At 48.3% G+C, this 20490-nt stretch overlaps 1 protein-coding gene across 2 annotated transcripts in view; it reads right to left on the bottom strand.

The window, feature by feature from the left end:
* Positions 1–19736, bottom strand: part of LOC105910408 (filamin-C-like) — a 23970-nt gene extending 4234 nt beyond the window's left edge. The window contains exons 1-42 of one of the 2 annotated variants that reach the window (XM_012839120.3): positions 18882–19736; positions 16101–16349; positions 14728–14825; positions 13806–13956; positions 13525–13643; positions 13342–13419; positions 13071–13233; positions 12717–12917; positions 12442–12564; positions 11404–11541; positions 11156–11282; positions 10878–11014; positions 10571–10764; positions 10370–10483; positions 10133–10276; positions 9799–9922; positions 9505–9665; positions 9310–9400; positions 8974–9143; positions 8530–8647; positions 7979–8241; positions 7216–7813; positions 6887–7060; positions 5949–6111; positions 5549–5709; positions 5265–5432; positions 4991–5114; positions 4709–4865; positions 4420–4609; positions 4257–4280; positions 3875–4119; positions 3689–3785; positions 3409–3549; positions 3185–3313; positions 2902–3075; positions 2636–2797; positions 2252–2455; positions 1976–2128; positions 1739–1861; positions 1354–1599; positions 327–596; positions 53–190 (exon numbers count right to left, since the gene is read on the bottom strand). In XM_012839120.3, the coding sequence (XP_012694574.2) occupies positions 53–190; positions 327–596; positions 1354–1599; positions 1739–1861; positions 1976–2128; positions 2252–2455; positions 2636–2797; positions 2902–3075; positions 3185–3313; positions 3409–3549; positions 3689–3785; positions 3875–4119; positions 4257–4280; positions 4420–4609; positions 4709–4865; positions 4991–5114; positions 5265–5432; positions 5549–5709; positions 5949–6111; positions 6887–7060; positions 7216–7813; positions 7979–8241; positions 8530–8647; positions 8974–9143; positions 9310–9400; positions 9505–9665; positions 9799–9922; positions 10133–10276; positions 10370–10483; positions 10571–10764; positions 10878–11014; positions 11156–11282; positions 11404–11541; positions 12442–12564; positions 12717–12917; positions 13071–13233; positions 13342–13419; positions 13525–13643; positions 13806–13956; positions 14728–14825; positions 16101–16349; positions 18882–19260 (7183 nt within the window). In that variant the 5' untranslated portion in view covers positions 19261–19736. The remainder of the gene's footprint in view (positions 1–52; positions 191–326; positions 597–1353; positions 1600–1738; positions 1862–1975; positions 2129–2251; positions 2456–2635; positions 2798–2901; positions 3076–3184; positions 3314–3408; positions 3550–3688; positions 3786–3874; positions 4120–4256; positions 4281–4419; positions 4610–4708; positions 4866–4990; positions 5115–5264; positions 5433–5548; positions 5710–5948; positions 6112–6886; positions 7061–7215; positions 7814–7978; positions 8242–8529; positions 8648–8973; positions 9144–9309; positions 9401–9504; positions 9666–9798; positions 9923–10132; positions 10277–10369; positions 10484–10570; positions 10765–10877; positions 11015–11155; positions 11283–11403; positions 11542–12441; positions 12565–12716; positions 12918–13070; positions 13234–13341; positions 13420–13524; positions 13644–13805; positions 13957–14727; positions 14826–16100; positions 16350–18881) is intronic. The other variant, XM_012839121.3, reaches the window with a different exon arrangement.
* Positions 19737–20490: the final 754 nt, after the last annotated feature.

The raw sequence follows: 20490 nt of genomic DNA, 5'->3' as shown, positions 1-20490 counted from the left end.
GTTCACTCTTCCCAGCCCTGTGTTTGGTTTTGTTTTCCTCTCTCTCTCTTACCTGGTTCCTGCACAATGTAAGAAACTCCACAGGAGCCGTCCTTCCTGTCTTCAAAGGAGATCTCAGCCTTGCTGGGCCCCTCCACTGCGATGGAAAGGCCTCCAGCACCCGCCTCTCGTGTCCACACGCTAAATTCAGCTACCATGAGAGAGGCATTGGGAGAAATTGGTCATGGATAAGAAATAGATTGTTCCCATCCAGCAGAAATGAACAGTGCTCATTTGGCAGAAGTTTGTTTAGTGTTGAGGGGTGGGGGTGGGGGTGGGGTACATACATGCGACTCCAGCCACTCCTCTGGCCAATCCAGTGCCACCGGCCCGCACCTTGTGAGACCCTCCCTCCCCCAGGGGCCCCACCGTGAACTGGAAGGGGCTGCCGGGCACGTGCTGGCCCCTGTACTTCACGTGGACAGTATGGGAGCCCATCTCCTGGGGCACGAAGCGCACGCTGTAGGTGCTGTCTCCTCCGTCCACAATCTCCGCATCTGCGGTCTTTCCCCCAGGACTGGTCACCTGAGCGGTCAGTGGCTGCACCCCGGCTTCTCCTAGAGGCAGAGAAAGGGAAAGAAGTGTAAGGATGCTCACATTGCAAGCACTGCTGGTAAAACAACATTGATTTAAGTGGGGTTTTTCCCTCCCAAAGGAATAATAGCCCAATATTTCACAACTTTCCTAAAGATTAATGTCACCTAAAGATTAATGTCATGAAATCACCATGTTTATCCTGATCAATAGGCCTACAATATACAGAGTGAGAAGATGAAAAGAATCAATGTGTGTGGGAAGCTCATTTTCTATCTTCCACTCCCTGAGCGACACCCAATTTAAACACGTTGAAACGCTAAAGTCTCTCACTCCTTTTTCTGTTCCCCCTATCTATCTCTCTCTCCTTGCCACCCCCCTGACACTGCAGTTCCTATTCCCAGTGGACGACAGCGGGGGCTGCATCATATTTTCCAGTCCACCACCGCATTAGGCCTCGAAATAATCAGCACTAAATTCCGCCGCGGGCGGAGAGAGAGAGAGAGAGAGAGAGAGAGAGAGAGAGAGAGAGAGGAGGGGCCGGCACACCATTACAGATGACAGGAGCTGAAACTGTTCCTCTGCTGGCTCCAGCCCACTGGCATCCCACCAGAGCACACAATCTAGCAGGCACACATGTGACAGTGACTACTATCTGATGACCACAGTCAAAAGATGTGTAATTTTACCCCTTTGTTTGACTGGCTATGAAAATCGAAATGGCATTAGGTGTCGGTAGAAATAACGCAGTGTATCCACGGGGCCGCTTTTCTTGCTTACCTTCTGCTCTGGTGGTCAGGCTTCCGAAGCTGCCCAGCCTCTCCCTGCCCAGGAAGTCTCCGAAGACATCCCGGAAGGGGTCAGCCCCGAGCTGCGTGCTCTCTTCCACGCGCACCTCCCGCTTGGTCTCGCCGCCACGCGTCTTGCTGATCTCCGTGCGCTCCGTGCGCGTGTAGGACGTGTGGCTGCTGCGCGTGAAGGTGCGGGTCAGGCGCTCCTGAGCGGAGACCATCTGGAACCAGTTTCCTGCGAGGACAAAAGGCAAAGGTGGATCAGGAATAATGTCCATTGCTGGAGACACTGGATTATTGCTTCAGTCAACAAATTATGACCACCGGTCAGTGGTCACTTGTGTTGTATGCTCATTTTAGCCTGTGGTCCTCACCTGGGATTTTAAGGTTGAGGTCGCATGTGCTGCCTACAGGTGCAACAGAGGGAGCCTGCCTCTTTCTCATGATGCTCTCCTTCATCCTCCCTTCTCCTGTCACCTTCACTGTGAAAGGACTTCCTGTGAGGACAGAGGACAGAGGACAGTTAGAGGGGTGTCTCCACTGCAGTGCTAGTGCACCGTAAGAGTAAGCTGGTTCCTCCCTCAGGAGGATGTGGATTTAAAAAAACGGACCTGGGATGTGCTTGTCAGCAAACTTGATGTTGATGATGTAGTTGCCTGGCTCAGTAGGGCAGTAGGACACCTTGCATGTTCCATCCTCCATATCCTCACAGTTAATATCAACTTTACTCGGACCCTCAATAGACAGCCCCAGGCCGCCATAACCTTGAGGAGAAGGCAGGAGAGAAAGTCATGGTTGAGACATGGGTTTTCATATGACTACCATGAACATAACATTTGATTTTCTATGAATGATTTTTCTAAATACTAGTTGCTATTTTGCCTCACCTGCATTCCTGGTGTCCACAAAGAACTCAGTCACCTCGAAAGTGTGGCCTTCCACGAGGCCCTTGCCGAAAGCCTTGACTCGGCTGGCGTCGCCGATCTCTGATGCTCCCACCATGATCTTGAAGGGGCTGTTTGTCACGTGTTTTCCGCTCTTCATGACACTAACCACGTGCTCACCCACCTCCTTAGGAGTGAAGGAGATTCCTGTGTTGCAGAAGGAGAGAGTGGAGATATTTAACATACGTGAACTAGAAGGGAGCCACTGCAGCATGAAATGATATACTGTATACAATATTTAAACCTTGCGTTTCTTTGGGTTCTGATGATTTGGAGGTACTACCTAAATAACAACCATCTAAAAGGAAGGCTAAGGAGAATGCTCACCGATGTGCCTATTGGGCAGTCTCTTCAGTAGACAGGGCTCCTCTTTGCCGGAAGGTGCTCTGATGCTGGCCGTCAGAGAGCTCAAGTCTGTCTCTGCGATCTTCAGTGAGACGTCTGCTGCTGTGCCGACGTTCAGCAGGGACGTCCTGAGGGAGTCGTCGCCTGGAGACGGAGAGACAAAATAAAAGTAGATGTAGAACATATCGCCGGTGAAAAGCCACGATGTTTTAAAGCCCAGAGTAATACATATCTGATCTTTTTTGTACCTGTGATCTTGGCAGTGAAGGGGCTGCCAGGAATGTGCTTGTTGTCAAACTTCACAATGATGTTATAGTCACCGGGCGCCGTGGGCAAGTAAGACACAGTGCATGTTCCATCTTTGTTGTCCTTGCAGGTGATCTCTGCCTTTGAAGGTCCTTCCACAGCCAAGGAAAGACCACCTAAGAGGGCAGAGAAGTTGGCAGAATATCACAAACATTGTATTCTTTTCTGCCACGCTCACTGGTCTAACGTATGTTAATGTAAGTGACGGGTTTATAATGAGATTACCCTCTCCAGCGTTCTTGGTGACCACGGTGAAGGTGGCTGGCTTGTTGACAGTGCCGTGGCACAGACCGGGACCATACGCTGTCACCTGACCAATGGTCATGGCGTCCACATAGAATTGCAGGGGACTTCCTGTGTGATGAATGAGAAAGAGGCAAAAACATCAGAGGCCCTGAAGGACAATTGAAAATTGATCTTTCCAGGATTTATCGAAGGAGCTCATTTACCTGGGATGTGGTTGCCCTCATATTTAATGTCCATCTCGTGCAGGCCCTTCTCAGTTGGAGCGTACTTCACCGTCACGGTGCCGTCCTTGTTGTCTGTGATCTGAGGGCATGCTTTCTTCCCAGAAGGCATACGCACCTCACCTTAAAAGAAAAAAAGAACCAAAAGAAACTCTTGATCTTTTGGGTTTGTAAGCATGTACTGTATATCCATGTATGACTGAGGTGCAAAGGCTGGCTGGACAAATGGAATTAGACCAGGCTGGAGAGGGAGTGGCCTTACCTGTAATCTTTCCCTGCTGCACGGTGAAGGGAATGACCAGGTTGAGGGGGCGGAACATGCCTTCTAAGTCTTCTCTAGGGATGGCTTCCTTTGTAGCCTAATGGGATTAGGAGCAGGGATCTCTATTAGCAAGCAGCTCTGGTAGGATATGGAAAGAGTGGGCAGACACTTACTGACATTACTCACAGTGACATGGAATGGGCTGTTGGGAATGTGCTGCCCTCCGAAGCGGATGGTGATGACGTATTTGCCCGGCTCTGGCGCTGTGTAGTAGATATCGAAGGTGCCGTCTGGGTTCTCCACCACGTCCATGTCTGCCTCCATGCCATTGGGAGTCAGCACTGTGCAGGTGACCTTGCCCTTCCCCGCAGACTTGGCGTCCACCGTGATGACAGTGTCCTCAGCCATCTGCATTTTGGGCCCAAGGCTTGCTGCTTGTGAAAAGGGGATGTGTCAGTAATGTTCACCAATGTCCACCAACAATCAAGAGTACTGTATGGTGCTATATAGACAATCACGCATGGCACATTAATGTAACACAACCGAGGAGTAGTCAAGAGCAGCTTACCGACTCTATGTCCTCCAATGGACACTAGAAGTGAAGAAAAGGTACAGTGTTAGTAATCTCTTTACTGCTCGATCTAAAGAGATTCCTGGTGGTCACGTTATAATGAAAACGACAAAAGGAGTCATTTCAGGGCATTAGGAATGAGATCTGGCTGGCAGCTTACCTGTGAGAAGGCACTGGCTGGCATCGCCAGTGGGCAGAGACTGGATGCTGTAGGGGGAGTATGGAATCTCATCGCCACCGTATTTGATGGTAATAGTGTAGCGGCCAATCATATCTGGCAGATAGGACACAGTATAGGTGCCATCCATGTTGTCCTGGATGCTGGCCTTCTTAGGCTTGCCCTCAGGATCCTGTCATACAAATAGATTCCATGTTAATAACAACAACAGATAAAACAGGAGCAGTCTCGTGGAGGTCGGAGCAGGAGGCGGTGAAAAGAGGAACCCTACCAGGATCTGGACGGTGAGAAGCCCTTCCCCGGCATCGCGGGCATCGATGGTGAATTCTACCGGCAGGCTGGCGGCCACCCCAGAGGTGTCCAGGCCAGGACCACTGGCACGGACTTTGCTGGCATCGTGCCCTGGGCCCGCGCTGACCTTGAATGGACTGCGAGGGGAATATAGGAGAAAGGTGATTTAGTCATACTTCTGAATATAAGTGTTCATTACGAGAAAAGCATTTCGCTATTGCCGATGCATTAGGACTTAAAGGGGTAAAGGGTCTATGCCCACCTGCGTGGAACCTCCTGGTCAGCATATTTGACAGACACTGCATAGGGACCTTGCTGGGCAGGTGTGTAGTTCACTGTGTGAGTTCCATCGCCATTGTTCATGACTTTAACAGGTTCAGTAGCCCCTAAAAGGACAATCATAAGCAATTGTGAAATTGGTAAACACGCAGGAAGCCTAAATCTTGGAAAACACAGAGAGCTTGATCAAATCGTTAGCTAGAAAGAAATGTCTGAGGATATGTCTTCACAGCATTCAGCAGAGGTTGAGCTTTTACCTGATGGGCCAAAGAGCTTCACATCCAGGGGAGCCTGTCCTGCCTGTCTGCTGTCCACAGTGAAGTCCTGTGGGACGTGAGCTCTCACCACAGGGCCCAGTCCGGGTCCAGAGCACTTCACCTTGCTGGGGTCAACTGTGTCCCTCACCGGCACGCGGAATGGACTGCCTGAAAATCGTACAGGATGGATGAGGACTATCCCTGCTGTACGTGCTCTACTCATCATCAGTTTACTGGGTAGAGTAGGACATGCAAGAACGGCAATCTGTGTGGTGGAGGAGTACCTGGGATGGGCAGGCCTCCGTAGGTGATGTTGACGTCGTAGTCGCCAGGAGTGAAGGGCACGTACTCCACGCTGCAGCTTCCATCCTTGTTGTCTTTGCAGGACATCTTAGACTCTGATGGTCCTTCAATGGCCAGGCCCAAACCACCAGTGCCAGCACCTCTGTGGAGGCACAGAGAGAGAGAGAGAGAGAGGGAGAGAGAGAGAGAGAGAGAGAGGGAGAGGGAGAGAGAGAGAGGGAGAGAGAGAGAGAGAGAGAGAGAGGGAGAGAGAGAGAGAGAGGGAGGGAGAGAGAGAGAAGGAGAAAAGGAGTAAGAGACTGGTTTGCTATTGCACCATGCTGGTAGAAACATGTGAGCACTGAAATGTATTTGAGAGGCAGATTTTTTTCCCTATCATACCTTGTCTCCACTGTAAAGCCGTTTGATTTGTTTGTGACGCCGTTCTCCAGGCCGGGCCCGTAGGCACGCACACGTGTTGGGTCACAGCCCTCCACCACAGACACCCGGAAGGGGCTCTTGGGAATGGGAACATCATCGTACAGGACTTCAATCAGATGGATACCTAAACAAAGCACAGGGAGGCCTTACACTTCTGCACCGCATTATATATACATTAAACAAATGCTCATTTCAGCCATTGGAGCATAGAAAATATATAAAATATGAAAATATCTCACAATGACCTGTGCAGTGTCCAATTTGTTTCACCACAAACCCTTTTTTAGATGAATGTATGTAAAGATTTTGGTGTGCAGTTTATTCGGACTTTAGTTATGTCCATGAGATGAGCCTAGCAGACATATCTACAGTCTTTATTCCTGGACACTTGTTTGCGTTAGAGAGGCGAGGGAGCCACGGACATGACTAAACGCTGCCTTTCTGTCCTTCGGTCTGCTGGACCCTGGCATGACACACATACCTGTCTGAGTTTAAGAGCCTCCGCTCCCGGCACACCTCCTATTTATAACCACACACGCTCTATCTCTCCCTCACCACCGCCACCGCCACCCCACCCCACCCCCCATCTCTCTCCCAAAGCCCTGAGATCACTCCCCCCTCCCTGCCTCATTCAGTGTTTGTAACCCTCTCTCCCTCTTTACCACACAACACTGGCAGCACACAACACCTGCTGACAGTCATCTCCCTCACATCCCTCAGCCTCATTCTTTTCTCACACATCTCTTTCCAGCACTCCCGATCATGTGTCTGTCTAATCCTTCTAAAAGAACACGTCAAATAAATCATCAAAGCACAGCTCTGTCTGCCTTCAAACTTAATCCTTTCATTGGCAGCCAAATTGGCCGAAACACCAGTGCGGTCTTGTGTTCTTCGCTTACCCTCTTCGTATGCAGTGTACTCCACTCTGTAGGTCCCGTCGCCTTTGTCGGTGAGGTAGGCGTCCGTGTTGTTGCCCGAGGGGTTCATGATACGAGCTTTGACGTGGTTTCCCCCGCTCTTGGTCTGGGCCCGGGCGTCCACGATGAAGTGTGTGGTCACGTCACGGAGAACACCTGCGAACAGAAGGGGAAACCGTCAACAATAGGGGCCAGTGTTCCATCTCCATGTTCTACTGTTCCACGCACGAGATGAGCACCTGCACTGTCAATGTGTCACTACCCCACCCCACCACTAGAGCTCACACACAAACCCAGACTTTGGCTCTCACCTCTGGCCTCCACTCCTGGGCCGTAGACCGTGACCCCAGTGGTATCCACTGCTGGCTCCACCTGGACACGGATGGGGCATTTGGGGACCATCTGGCCCCCGTATTTGATGGTGATGGTGTGCACTCCATGGAAGGGTGGGGTGTAGGTGACTGAGAAGGTGCCGTCCTTGTTGTTCTGGATGCGCACCTCTGCCATGGCCCCGGTCTCGGAAACGATCTCCACGGTCAGCTCGGCCTCGCCAGCCCGCGTGCAGTCCACGGTGAAGGTGGCTGCTTCGCCAGCCTTTGCCCGCTCCAGGCCTGGCCCGCTGGCCACAACTTTGCCAGCGTCCAGGGCAGGGCGCACCACAGCCTTGAAGGGCGAGCCAGGGATGTGGGCCTCACCGAAGAGGATGTTGATATTATAGTCTCCAGCTTCGGTGGGCAGGTAGGACACAGAGCAGGTGCCGTCACCGTTGTCCTGACATTCGATCTTGGCCTCGCAGGGCCCCTCCACGGTCAAGCCAAGACCGCCAGCACCAGCGCCTTTGGTGTCGATTCCAAAGGGTGCCAGTTGACCCACAATGCCACCCTGCAATCCTGGGCCATAAGCACGCACCTGAGAGAGAGGGGTGAAATATGACACATGATAAATCTGATTTACTGTAAGATGAGGACAGTGAGTCGTGACATCTATGCCCAGTGCTGTATTACTAACGCCCTGACAAATGTATTTTAAAATTTTAATTTTGTTATAAAGTAACATGTACTATATTATAGGTACCTTTGAGGGGTCTGCAGGCATGACCCCCTCCACAGCAAACGGGCTCCCTGGGATTGGGTTCCCATCATAGGTAATGTCCACCTTGTAAGGGCCCTCCTCGGGTGGGATGTACTTCACAGAGGTCGCTTCATTGGCCTTGTCTGATTCCAGCTTGCATGGGATTGGTCGCCCAGAGGGTGACGTTATTTTCACGCCGACCTCCCCCTGGCCACCAGCACCTTTGGTGTTTACAGTGAACTCCTGATCCTTTCCGACCTCGACCCCTGCAAAACACACCCACAGACAGACAGCCTAATTACAGGATGCTTGAGCATATGAGTAATGTATTTTGAGTGGGTGAGTATTATCTGTAATGAATATCAGTGTCAGTGGTTTATTTGTATTTATAATGTTAATAAACACAGAAATCCCAGATGGTTCTTAATAAATAAACTCTCCAGGCTAAGTCTCTTTGCCTGTGTGTTTCTCCTCCAGTGCTGTAGCCCGTCACTGTCCTATGCCCAGTATGTGTGTGCATAAGAGTATCTGCTCCTTCTCTGTTCAGTACTTACTCTCGTTGAGTCCTTGCACTTTGACCTTGTTGGTATCCAGAGGAGGGGCCACAGTGATGATGAAAGGGCTCTTGGGAACGGGGTCTCCACCATGGGTGACAGAGATGGTCAGGGTCCCCTACGGAGCCCCAAACGTACCGTGCAGGAAGACACAGACACAGAGGAGAGGAGAGCGAAAGAGAGAGAGAGAGAGAGAATGAGAATGAGAATGAGAAGAATGAGAGAAACCCACAGGCATGGTAGATGGCATTTGGTGGGAGGGTTCAAATGGATGGGAGGGATCAGCTGGGAAAACAGGTTCCCTGGTCACCCAGACGGTAAACATTGCTCAGAGTTATGCCAGTTGTGTTAATGTACAAATATCTGAGGGCAGTCAGACGCTCAGAAGAGGGGGAGCCAAAAGGAGAGTGTTCACATTCTGCACACGCTCACAGTCCTCCTCACCTGATAAAGGGCAGTGTACTTGACGGTGTACGAGTAGTCGTGGTTGTCGATGATCTCAAAGTCCTTCACGGCCTCTCCTTTCACGGCTGCCGTGAAGAGAACCTCGGGCTTGGCCTTTCCTGCGCCCTTGGTGAAGATGGTGAAATGAGTTGGCGTGCCCACCTCAACGCCTGTGGAGAGAGAGAGAGAGAGAGAGAGAGAGAGAGAAAGAGAGAGAGAGAGAGGGAGAGAGAGAGTACAGAGTGAGTCCTCAGCTGCGTTGTCAGTGTGCTTGTACTCAATGTTTCTTTGAGATAGTTGTGTTGAGGGCCCAGCGTGTAGGTTTCCATTTCTCACCTGTCTTATTGAGTCCAGGGCCCTCTGCCCTAACTTTGCCTGCATCATGAGACGGGTCCACCTTGACTTTGTAGGGGCTGGTGGGTATTTCCTACACAGCAATAGGATATGAAAAATAAGAGAAAGTTTGTTGAAATCACAGTCCTTTTAATCTATTATTAAACCGATGCAGGTAACCAATTCAGTTCATCTTACCTGTTCAGCGAACAGGACCATGATGGTGTAACGCCCAGCTCCAGGGGGTGTGTATTTGACGGTGAATGTGTCATTGTCATTCTTAATAATGTCAAAGTCAATGTCTGCCTCAGCAGGACCGACCACTCCAGGAGCACATTTGATTCCAATGCTGATATCACCTGTGGTGTACATCATTACAAGATGTTGAATAGTAGATTATTTCAACTGCAATTACAGAATGAAAGGCACAAAAAGAGTGACAGTGCTCACTAGATCTTTGCACTGAACACAGATTTCAAATGTGTAGCATACCTTGGCCTGCTTCACTGCAGTCTACAGTGAAGTAGGTGGGCTCATTGGCCTTCAGGCCAGTCTTCTCCACTCCTGGTCCATACACCTTGACTTTCTCGGGATGGCATCCTTCACCAACCAGAACCTATGAAGAGCAAAACAGTAAACATTACTTTTGATCAAGTCATATTAAAAGTATTAGTTACACAGCAAGAGAGTGCTAATACGTATTTCATCTCTGCGGGAATGGACATAAAAAGGTAAATGAGTAATGGGTTAAGGTAAATGTTATTGAGCTATACTTTCTCCAAAGTCCAGTTTGAGATTGGAGGAATGAGGACCAAGATAGACCTACCCTGAAGGGGCTGTTGGGAACATTGACGTCGCCCCATGTGATGATGATGGTGTGTTTGAGGGGTTTGGTGGGGATGTACACGCAGAAGAACGTGCCATCTCCCTTGTCTGTGATCTGAATGTCGATGACACAGCCCTCTGCATCCTGCAAAAGCAAAGCTGAGCTTTAGAGCAGCTCACACAGAGATGGTCTCCAAAGGTGATATTATCTTTATCACGCAGGAGGCTCGTGGGTTACCTGGGCGTAGATCTTGAGTTTGCCGTTTCCAGCCTGGCGGGCGTCAATGGTGAATTCTGCAGGCTTGTTGATGATGCAGCCAGTGGGTTCAAGACCGGGTCCAAAGGCTTTGACCTGTAATGTAAATAAGCACTTTGACCTGCTGACTCTGAGGTCTGCTCACTTTATGAGGTGCCTGTCGTGTTTTTTAAGTGCACTGACCTTCTCGGGAAAGACGTCGTTGGCGGCTGGGAGAATGTGAGCGATGAAAGGGCTGTCCTTGATGTCCTCGTCATCACAGATGACATGGACAGCGTAGTCGCCGGCCTCAGTGGGCCAGTAACGCACATCGCAGGAACCGTCCCCCTTGTCATCGCAGTCAATCTTAGCCTGGGAGGGACCCTCAATGGAGAACCCTGTACAGAGGGGAAGAGATTGAGGTGAATCACAGTCCCGTTAGGTCATGCACTTCAGGTCTTGGGGGGGATGAGTCTTAATTGTATTTCCCACGGCAGTCTGTGTTTCATACCTAGAGTTCCAACCTCGGTGCCGATAGCCTCCACCACAAAGTCAGCTGATTTGCCCACCATTCCAGTCACCAGGCCAGGACCCCAGGCACGCACCTTCTGCTGGCCTGCTTCCACACTGATCTCCACCTCGAATGGACTAAGGGTCCCAGAGAAGGGAAGGGTCAAACCAAAGATAATAGAACAATGAACTCATAATCATCACTCAGTATTTAACTGTGCTCAGTATGCAAAAAATATTTACAGTATGTACTAGGAAGTGTGGCAAAAGTGTCCTCACCTGCGTGGGATGGGCTGTCCTCCCCAGGTAATGGTGACTGTGTATTTTCCAGTCAGTAAAGGTTGGTAGTCACATTCGTACACACCATCCCCAACATCACGCACTTTCACAGGTATCTCTGCTCCATCTGAGAACATACAGCATACAGCCTGCATTAACACTACAGTCCTCCTCACCATCATTATCGTGGACATTTAATGTCATTTAGCTCAATAACAATGGGCTCGTGCAATAAAGGCGCTTCTTACTTGGACCCTTCACTGTGACCTGGAGCTCTCCAGTTCCAGCTCCCTTGGTGAAAACCTTGAAGTCAGCCACCTCCTTCACTCTAACCCCCTTAGGCTGGAGGCCTCGGCCAGTAGCCCTGCAGGCGTTAGCGTTGCTAGCTGATGGATGAAAGCAAAGAGAAAGAAGACGGTCAGAAAGTCATCAGGCTCTAGCCACTGGCAACGGCGTGAGCTGACAGCATGGTTAGTAGTGAGGAGAAGGCTTAGTGCTGCTGGAAGTGCACATAAGCTGCCTCACAGAGACAGCAGCATAGATGGACATGGAGCACGAGGACAGATCTGAGACCAGATGACTGACACTAACACGAACACATTGCTTCACGATGGACAAATGACCTTCAAGTTGACTTATTTGAAGATGGAAGCAATATAAATTGGCGGCAACACAATAATGCACCACACTTAGCGCATCTTTCGGACTCTGACATAAACGTGACAATGGTCCGTGCAGAACTACATACAACACTGAGTCACTCCAACAAACATTTCTCAAAACTGTAAACAAAACAACATGTAGGACCACAATCCCAAGTGAAATCTGTGCATCGTGCAAATGTCTGTGTACTACAATGAACGTGTAAATATCAACTTTTTTTCTGTTTTCTTTTATACATGCTCACCCAAAAAATAATCACCACTTCAGAGACAGTCTAAGAGGGGGGGGGAAATCATCTTTCCCTATATTCTAATAATTCTCTCTCCCAAGCAAGAAAGCATCCTTACACTCTCCCACAAGTCCTCTCCCCCTCCCTCCACTCCCTACTCTCAGCATGCCTCAAAGATGCGTCAAGCTGCCGCAAGCAGGGCCAGTGATGGACCCAAGCACAGGACACATCACATGGGCCAGAGATGGACCCAAGCACAGGACACATCACATGGCTATCGGGTGTCGGCAGGCACCAGACACAGGAAGCGAGATGCTGATGGGCGGAACGTGAGGCCCGGCTGGCATGGCCGGCGCGGAGGGCACGGGCCTCGCCCCCAAAAACCTGTACTAACCCGGTCGGCCAGGCTTCGGTGGCGCTTTGGGTGCACCTTTCTTAGCCTGATCCGCAGGCAGGGTGCGCACAGACTGCGGGAGAATCTGCACCGCGGGCCCCGCAGCGGAGGCACTCGGGGGAGCTAAAAATGACAGACAGGTGAAATGTTCCCCTCCAGTCAATACAGCAACAGTGAAGAGAGTAATGACATAGAAAATCAAGGGAAACAGAGCACCCTAGGTCAAATGAAAGCGTTTAAAGACGTGTGTGTGGATGTAATGTTCTGGGCCTCACCTTCGGAGATCTGCACTGGGAAGGGACTCTTAGGGATGGGTTGCTCGGCGAAGGTGACATGGATGGTGTGGGGGCCCTCCATCATGGGCTTGTAGGTGCAGCGGAACACATTGTCACCTCTGTTCTCCAGCATGACCTCCACTGTGTCCCTGTGGCCCTGGGGGTCAACAATGACTACCCCAACATCTCCCTCACCAGCGCCTGCAAAACAATGTTATGTGGTGTGGAACCAGTAGGAAGTGAGATTGCTGACTATGGAATTATAACTGTGAATGTTTTTATTGCAAAGCAACATTAATGTCTGTCAAGAGTCCTTTAAAGACAACCTGGCCACCTAGTGTCTTTTCTCCCTACCTGCAGTATAAATGTCAAAGTAGGTTGGCTTGGCAGCCACATTGCCTGCGGGCTCCAGCCCTGGACCTCGGGCCTGAACTTTGTTGGGGTCGCCCATGGCTTTTCCTACATTCACCATGAAGGGGCTTTTATCGATGTTCTGACCAGCGAAAAGCACCTTAACCTGGGGAAGAAGACAGCCAAGTTCATGTCATACCACTGGAAGTCAAGTACTGAGGGGTTTGATTATTGAGGAAAATAACATCACCAAAGCAAGAATAATTGTAGTTACCTTGTGAGGACCAGCAACCTTAGGCACGTAGCGCACAGAGTATGTCCTTTTTGGGTCATTGTTGGCAACAACTTTAGCCTGGAAGAGCCGAGAGGTCAACAGTGAATACAAGTTTTAGACACAAGCTAGAGAATTTAAATGGAAGATCATTATAATCCAGCTTCATTTATAATTACAACAAACCTCCTCAGTATGGCCCTCTGGATCTTCAACATATACAATGATATCACCCTGCCCAGCCTCAACTGTTTCCACTGTGAACTCTGCAGGCTTGAGCACCATGTTACCATGGGGTTCAATACCTATTTCAAAAGACATAAAGAACAAAGCATTACAGCCTATTCATATCTGATAACAAAAGGAAAGACTAACCTATATATTTTCACATGTTTTACAAAACCACAGTCACTACAGTACCAGACTACAGGCCAATTCAGACAGACAACTCAGGCCTATTAGCTCACCTGGCCCATAGGCTTTGGCATTTTTGGGGAACAGCTGCCTGGCCTTGGTGGGGGCACCGGGCTTGAGCTTGGACTTGGGGAACTGGGACAGATAGGTCATGACTGAATGCTCATCTACATTGGGGTCCACAATTTCCTCCGGAGCAATCACCTGGACAACAAAAATCAGGGTTAGTGAGGCAACCGTGTGTTTATATTTACCATGGGTATTAACATCTACATATATTTATTTATCACGGCTATTACAACCATACATTACATCGATTTGTTTAGAAGACCTCTTTATCCAATGTGACTCATAGTAAAGTCATATAGTTATTAGAATGCTTCCTGGGAACCAAACCCATGACCTTTGTATTGTTAGCAACATGCTAATAATCAGTTAAACTACAGGAACATTCTTTACTATTGTATACCGCCTTAGAGATTTGCCACTTTCAACCTTTCCAACAGGATACAAAATTATAGTCACCCAGCAATACACATACTGTAACAAAGTAGAGCAAGGCTCTCCGGTGGCTATATTTACAGCCGTGGATGGAGGGGTTAAGGACTGCAGTCTCATTAAGCTGAGGAGAGGATTTACCATGAGCTGTTGCTCTCCCACACCTCCTCAAGAGTGGGTGGGACTCTCTGACACACACCTCACGCTATCCGCGGAATGCCCCCTTTACAATGCACAGCTGCCAACATGGAGGTATTACAATGTTGCTAGCATTTTGCCATCAGAGAAGTAAAAGCTTCAATGAGCAGTCAAGCAGACCTCCATTCAAAACATGTAGCTTTTTCAAACTACGCAAATCCATACAACCGAAATAGACAAGCAGGTTCCTCACTAACAGTATGGTGTCATTGTAATGAGAGTTATCTCTGAACTTGATGCGTTTCGTCTGCCTCTCCACCTGTTCTGCGTTGGTCTTACCTGTGGAACACCCAGCCAGTCATCTGCCTGTTGCATGGCCTCTCTGGCATTATCCACTGGCTTGTTAGGGTCCCAGGTCTCCCAGTCAGGACACAGACCTATAGGGGATTCCAACAGGAGGGAAAGATTTTAGGAAAGGATAGTTCCAGACGCTACTTCAGCAGTCGCCACAGCTACAGTAACCGCGTGAAACAGAGCCACTCTGATGTGGCACACTACTACAGTGTAATCTGAGGAGCTCTGGTGTGACGCAAAGCACTTTGTTTCGCACCGGCTTTAATAGTGAAGGTGAGCTAGCATGGTAACACGAGTAGGAGCATCACAGTGCATAAGATTACATCCTAATTGGATTAGCATGGGTGACGAGGGGGACTCCACAGTGTGTGTATTAGAGGGAATTTGAGTTCATCCTATTATTGCTACAACACATTGTTGTTGTGTTGAAAACTTTTAGGGGACTAAGTCCATGCCTAGAATGCTAATACTGTATATGAAATATATATGAGTAAAAAAAAAAAAAGGTTGGTACTGGTAAATGCAATGCCATGCCAGAGGCCAAGTAAAAGGGCTTGATACTCTTACTCCACCTAAGGAGGTATGAAGGTAATGAGGTATTATCTACAGTATAATGATCCAAGGGTCTGGAGAAATTAGCTGTCTGCTAACAAACTATGCTCGAGCTCTCAGCAGGGACATTGGACACTGTGTTTGTTAGCACCGTCTCTGCTGTTAGTCAGCGAGGGGAGCCCTGTATGGTCATGAGTCAGGAGGCCTGGATGCAGCTGTTTAATGTCTGCCCCTTTCAAGTAAACACACGCTAAGACGACATCTCCCTTTCTCTTGTTGCGGTTAGATCCCTAATGAAATGGGAGTTTACGACTCTTCTCTGTGTCGTGAAGTACTACTGGGGGGGGGGGGGGGGGGGGGGGGTGAGGGCTTTTATTTCAGACCGCAGTCGGACAAAATCTCCTCCGGTCTGATCCCATGAACAACCTTGTCCAAATTAGGGGTGGATTCTAAGACTGTCTATACCAGTGAGCTGCAGGGACTCCATGCAAGCTTCACTCAGTCTAGACCAGCTGTCAGGGATGTTCTGAGGTATGGCTATTACGTACGGCACTCCCATCTCTCGGAGGGCTCCAAGCTTCCACAGGAACCTAAGATGGCATCTCGAAAAAAACTGATGATTGAGTTGGAGTTAAAGCAGGAATTCCCTTGGCCCAACTGGTGGCCACCTGTTCTATTCACAAGTACCTGAATAACGTTCATTCCCAAAGCGTGCATTATGTCAATGCATGTATCAGGTTCATCAACTATTTTTTTTCTCCCAAATATCATTTCAACACATCAGTGCCTTTTCACCGAGTGCTCACCGGGTGCACAGTTGTCTACCAGGGCTCCCAGGGCTTTGCCATCCCTCCAGTCCCTGTTGAAGTTGTGGATGGGAAGCTGGGGCACTTTGTTCTGGATCCATCCCAGGAGTCTCTGCTTCGGGGTTAGCTTCTTGGCATCTTCGTCATCCTCGTCGTCCCACATGGGCATAGAGATGGAGTAGTGGAGGATAAGAGTCCAGATCAGACCCAGAATCAGCTTCAGATTCCCATCCACAATGGCCTTGCTGTCTGTAGGGGTGGAGACACAGAGGAGGGGTTAGCAGATCTCAGGTTTTAAGTTAAGCTTCAGAGGATCCGTGATACTGACGAAGGAGAAGGTATGGATAGGGAAGTACCCAAATAACCCAAATAATTGCCTGATCAGTTTCAACCTATGCCCTAACGAAACCATGACACAGTCCTGAAAAGCTTCCACTTGACTCAAAAAAGTCAAATCATGAAACGCAAGGAACCAATATCTTACTCCAATAACCATACTTCTGGCAGAGCCATTAATCCAAGCTCCCCCCTTTCGTTCCCCTGGCACCCACCCTTGCAAGTATGTGTTGCCCCACTCTGATAGTAACATATGTTTGGAGACGGAGTGATGAATGTTGTACACTGTCTGAGCATCATAGTTTTTACTTGACATACATTGAAGGCCTGTCACTAGCTACATAATTGAACGTGTGCTAAACAGCTTTCTCGGACCTGTGACAAAACTGAACATACTGCCTGAAAATGAAAGGGCTGTTTCCATGATTATGTGATTATGTGATTATGTAAAAATGTCAAAAAATATCAAGGGAATCAAATGCTGTATAATGGGTTTCATATCACGATTGTTTGAGGTAATGAGTCTGTGTTTGGATAACGAAGGACTTCACTTCACGAAGGACAGTCCTGTTTGCCCTCACCTCCCCATTTGAGATGAAGGTGTGTACGTGACCCCTAGCCCTGAACAGCCACCCTCAGCGGGATGATGGGACATTCCTCTGTCATGAGGTGACATCACCACCACAAGACAGGGAGTCTCCCCTCCACCGACGCCCGCCCGCCCGCCGTGGGGCCTTCATAACTGTCTCCTGGCCCATAGCAACAATTCGATACAGAATTTCACCGCTCTCTGTCGGGAGCCATCACTCAGCTTCACCGCAGCGGTAACTGTCAGGCATTTAATGAACACCACAGCCGCAGTGAGACGAGTCTTTATGTTGACAGATGAGCCTCTGTCTAATGGCAGATTCTTTTATCAAAATGTTGCATGTGTCACCAAAGTGAGAGGAAACTCAGTTGTCTTTACGCTCACTTTACATGACACTCCTGGAGACTGAGGGAAAACAACCCGTCAGCTGTGGTTAGGGGAAAAATCAACAGCCTACTCAACAACTCTGCCCTGCTCATAACCTGAAATAAAAGTGATCAGCAAGGCAGGCGTATATCCACATACTGTATGTTTAAACGATAAGCTAAACAGTCAGGGTACAGCCAGTGAGCACCACAAAGACTCAGACAAATGCCACACTGTGTACATCCGACACTGTCCTCTTATAGGTCTGTTATAATGTCTGTTATAGGTCACACTTAAATGACCAAATGTATTTCTGGTCCGGGCCACAAGGTAGGCCCTACAGCCGTGACCTTGCAGTCTGTTCTCCCCCCTCAGGCATGCACAGACAGACACAGACCAACCCTTCTGTCCCAATCAGCAGTCTATTTAAAGACTCCGCAATGGGGCAAAACAACTGCTTATCTATCTTTACACTTATCTGTCATTCACCACCAGATAGACTGCCGTGATGCTCTCAATGATATGAAAATGCTTATATTTTTTAGTATGACTTCATGTATCCAACGCACTAGTTGTTAGACTGTGTATAAACTGTTTTCATTCTCAGCTCGAATGCGTGAAGTCTGGTTATTTTGATGGTTGTCTAAATCGGGCTGTTTAGTCATGCATGGCAGGGTGTGTGGTGATGATGGCAAGCATCAGTGAATGTAGACACTTCCCAGAATGCTGGACACTGCCAGTGGGCCTTCTAGAAGGGACCGGACTATTGCCAGTGTCTTTCAACACTTCAGCTGGCATGCCCTCAGAGTCTGTTGGCTGACCCATTCGCACTTGTGCTGCATCATGGGTAAATGGTCATTCCCTGACAAAAAAACACACGAGCACAAGACACAAGACTATGCTTGCCTATAACACAGAACCTCTGCGCTTCAGATGCTGCTAAAAATAGTTGTTGACATAGCAAGTGGGTGTGTGTATCTGTGTGTGAGTATGTAAAAGAGAGAAAGAGTTTTACAGAGGTGCGATAAAGTGTGTGTGATTAAAATGTTTCCAAAGCTTCATCAGCATGACCATTTTTTTTTTTAAATGTGGTCACATCTGACAGATAAGCATGAGAAGTCTTTAAAGCAATGCTCTCAGTGGCACCTCAGCGTTGGCTGACGTCATCTCCATACTTTACACCACTTTGAGAAGGTCCAGCAAGAACGTGCTCTGCCTGTGCACACAATAGACACTATACAAAGCATCATTAGACCAATATTCCTGTACCGTTGCACTGCTGGGACCAAACACACGGTGAAACTTCTCAGTCAGTACTCAGTATACATTTCGGTTCATGCATTGACACGCTCCAGTGTAGCCACAAACTTACGTTCAATTAATTAAATGCGTCTCTCTCTCTCTCTCTCTCTCTCTCTCTCTGTGACGGACTGTCTGATTGTCTTTGTAGTTTAAGACATGCTAAAGTAATAATGGTGAATGCTACTTACCAATCGACACCAATTTGATGTGTTCCCTATCAAGAAATTCCAGCGCCACTGAAACATTTTCCAGTTTCATTTGTCTGAAGTTTGGTCTGATGTGATACTTTCTGTACATTTTCTTCTGGCTCAAAACTTCCAGGAGAGAAATCAGCTTGAGCCCGTCGCTCAGGTCTCTCTGGAGGTCAGTGAGGCTCTTGTTGACGCACTTCAGGTGTTCGTTGCACCACCTGGTGAAGGTGTTCTGCTGGATCTTCTTCCATGGCGCATCTTCTGCAAGGTCTTTCTCTGTGGCCGGCATCTCGTCCTCCTCTTCGTCCCCGAAATCGGTGCCCTGGTAGTACTGAGGCGGCAGCTGGTCGTCGTAGTGTGTGTTGTTGCTCGTCATCTTGGCGGTTGTCTTGTCCTTTTTATACCGATGTAGTACCAAAGTGCGAAATTGACTGCACTGTAGTTTCACAAAGCTGTGTCAAGCGCGTCCCCGCAGTGAAAAGTTCAGAGCCTTGAAGGGATTGACAAAAAACGAAAGACACTTCGGATGCACTTGTTAAGAGGACACTTATGTCACGACAATGATGGATGAAATAATCCGATTTACAGTTTACAAGGCAGCCAGTCCCCGTTTTTTAATTTTCAGTGTCTTGACAAATGTAGTCACTACTTCTTAATAGACACTTTCACGCTGGAAAAAATCTCTTTCAGAAACGAATCTTCGCGGCAGGTTATGCGTTGCCCAGTAGTGGAGAGTCGAGTCTCTTATTAAAGTTGGAAAGGGACTGTGGACAGGCCCGGGTTTAAAAAGACCCCAGACCCCTGGACACGTCAGATTCATGGATTCCCTGGAATGTCCCTGTCATAAGCATGGTCATAGAAATGATGGACAATTTTCTAATCCCCAAGGATAAAGATGAGAGAAACGATTGGCCAAGTCTAGTGAAGTCAGCTGTGATTGGCCAGACCCCATGCAGCGCAACAGTTGTGACTACTTTCTTTATTTTTAGGCGCTCCTAACTTGGGATAGGGGGCTGTCGCTTCTCAATCGTAAACGTGTGCGGTCACCGTGTCTCCTCTGACCAAGCGAGCCAAGAAAAGAAAGTGACGCTTGAATGAAACTAAATCTGCAACGTTTCGTGACTCCTTTAGGCCTATGCGAACAGAGTTACATTTTGTCTGTTTATTTATAATACATAATTATTCAGGGCCATCTCATAATTAATATTTCATAATTAATTATATCAAGAGGGTTCGTAGGTCAGAGCCTTATCCTTCAGGGAAACTGAGTCTCGATTAGTCTCTTTGTATTTACATATTAAACATATTGAAACATATTAATATTGTTCAATTAATAATCTAGGGATTTTGTTGTGTCTTCATAGAGCACAATCTGACTAAGCACTGGGTTTAAGACTTATATACTAACCAATGATTTCAAATGATTTAAATATAATGATATACTTTATTAATCATAATATCTGATGTTTCATATGGTCTGTATGCAGGAATCTAAATCGACCTTGAATTCATTAATTATATTCTTTAATACTGTCACATTAAATTATTTAGAAGTCAGTTATGCCTGATAACTGGCTAGAAACATGTCTAATAATATAAGACTAAT

Source organism: Clupea harengus, chromosome 3 (genome assembly GCF_900700415.2).
Source record: "Clupea harengus chromosome 3, Ch_v2.0.2, whole genome shotgun sequence".
NCBI lineage: Eukaryota > Metazoa > Chordata > Actinopteri > Clupeiformes > Clupeidae > Clupea > Clupea harengus.
The sequence above is the reverse complement of the archived record's forward strand: the minus strand, read 5'-3'. Positions and strand labels throughout refer to the sequence as shown.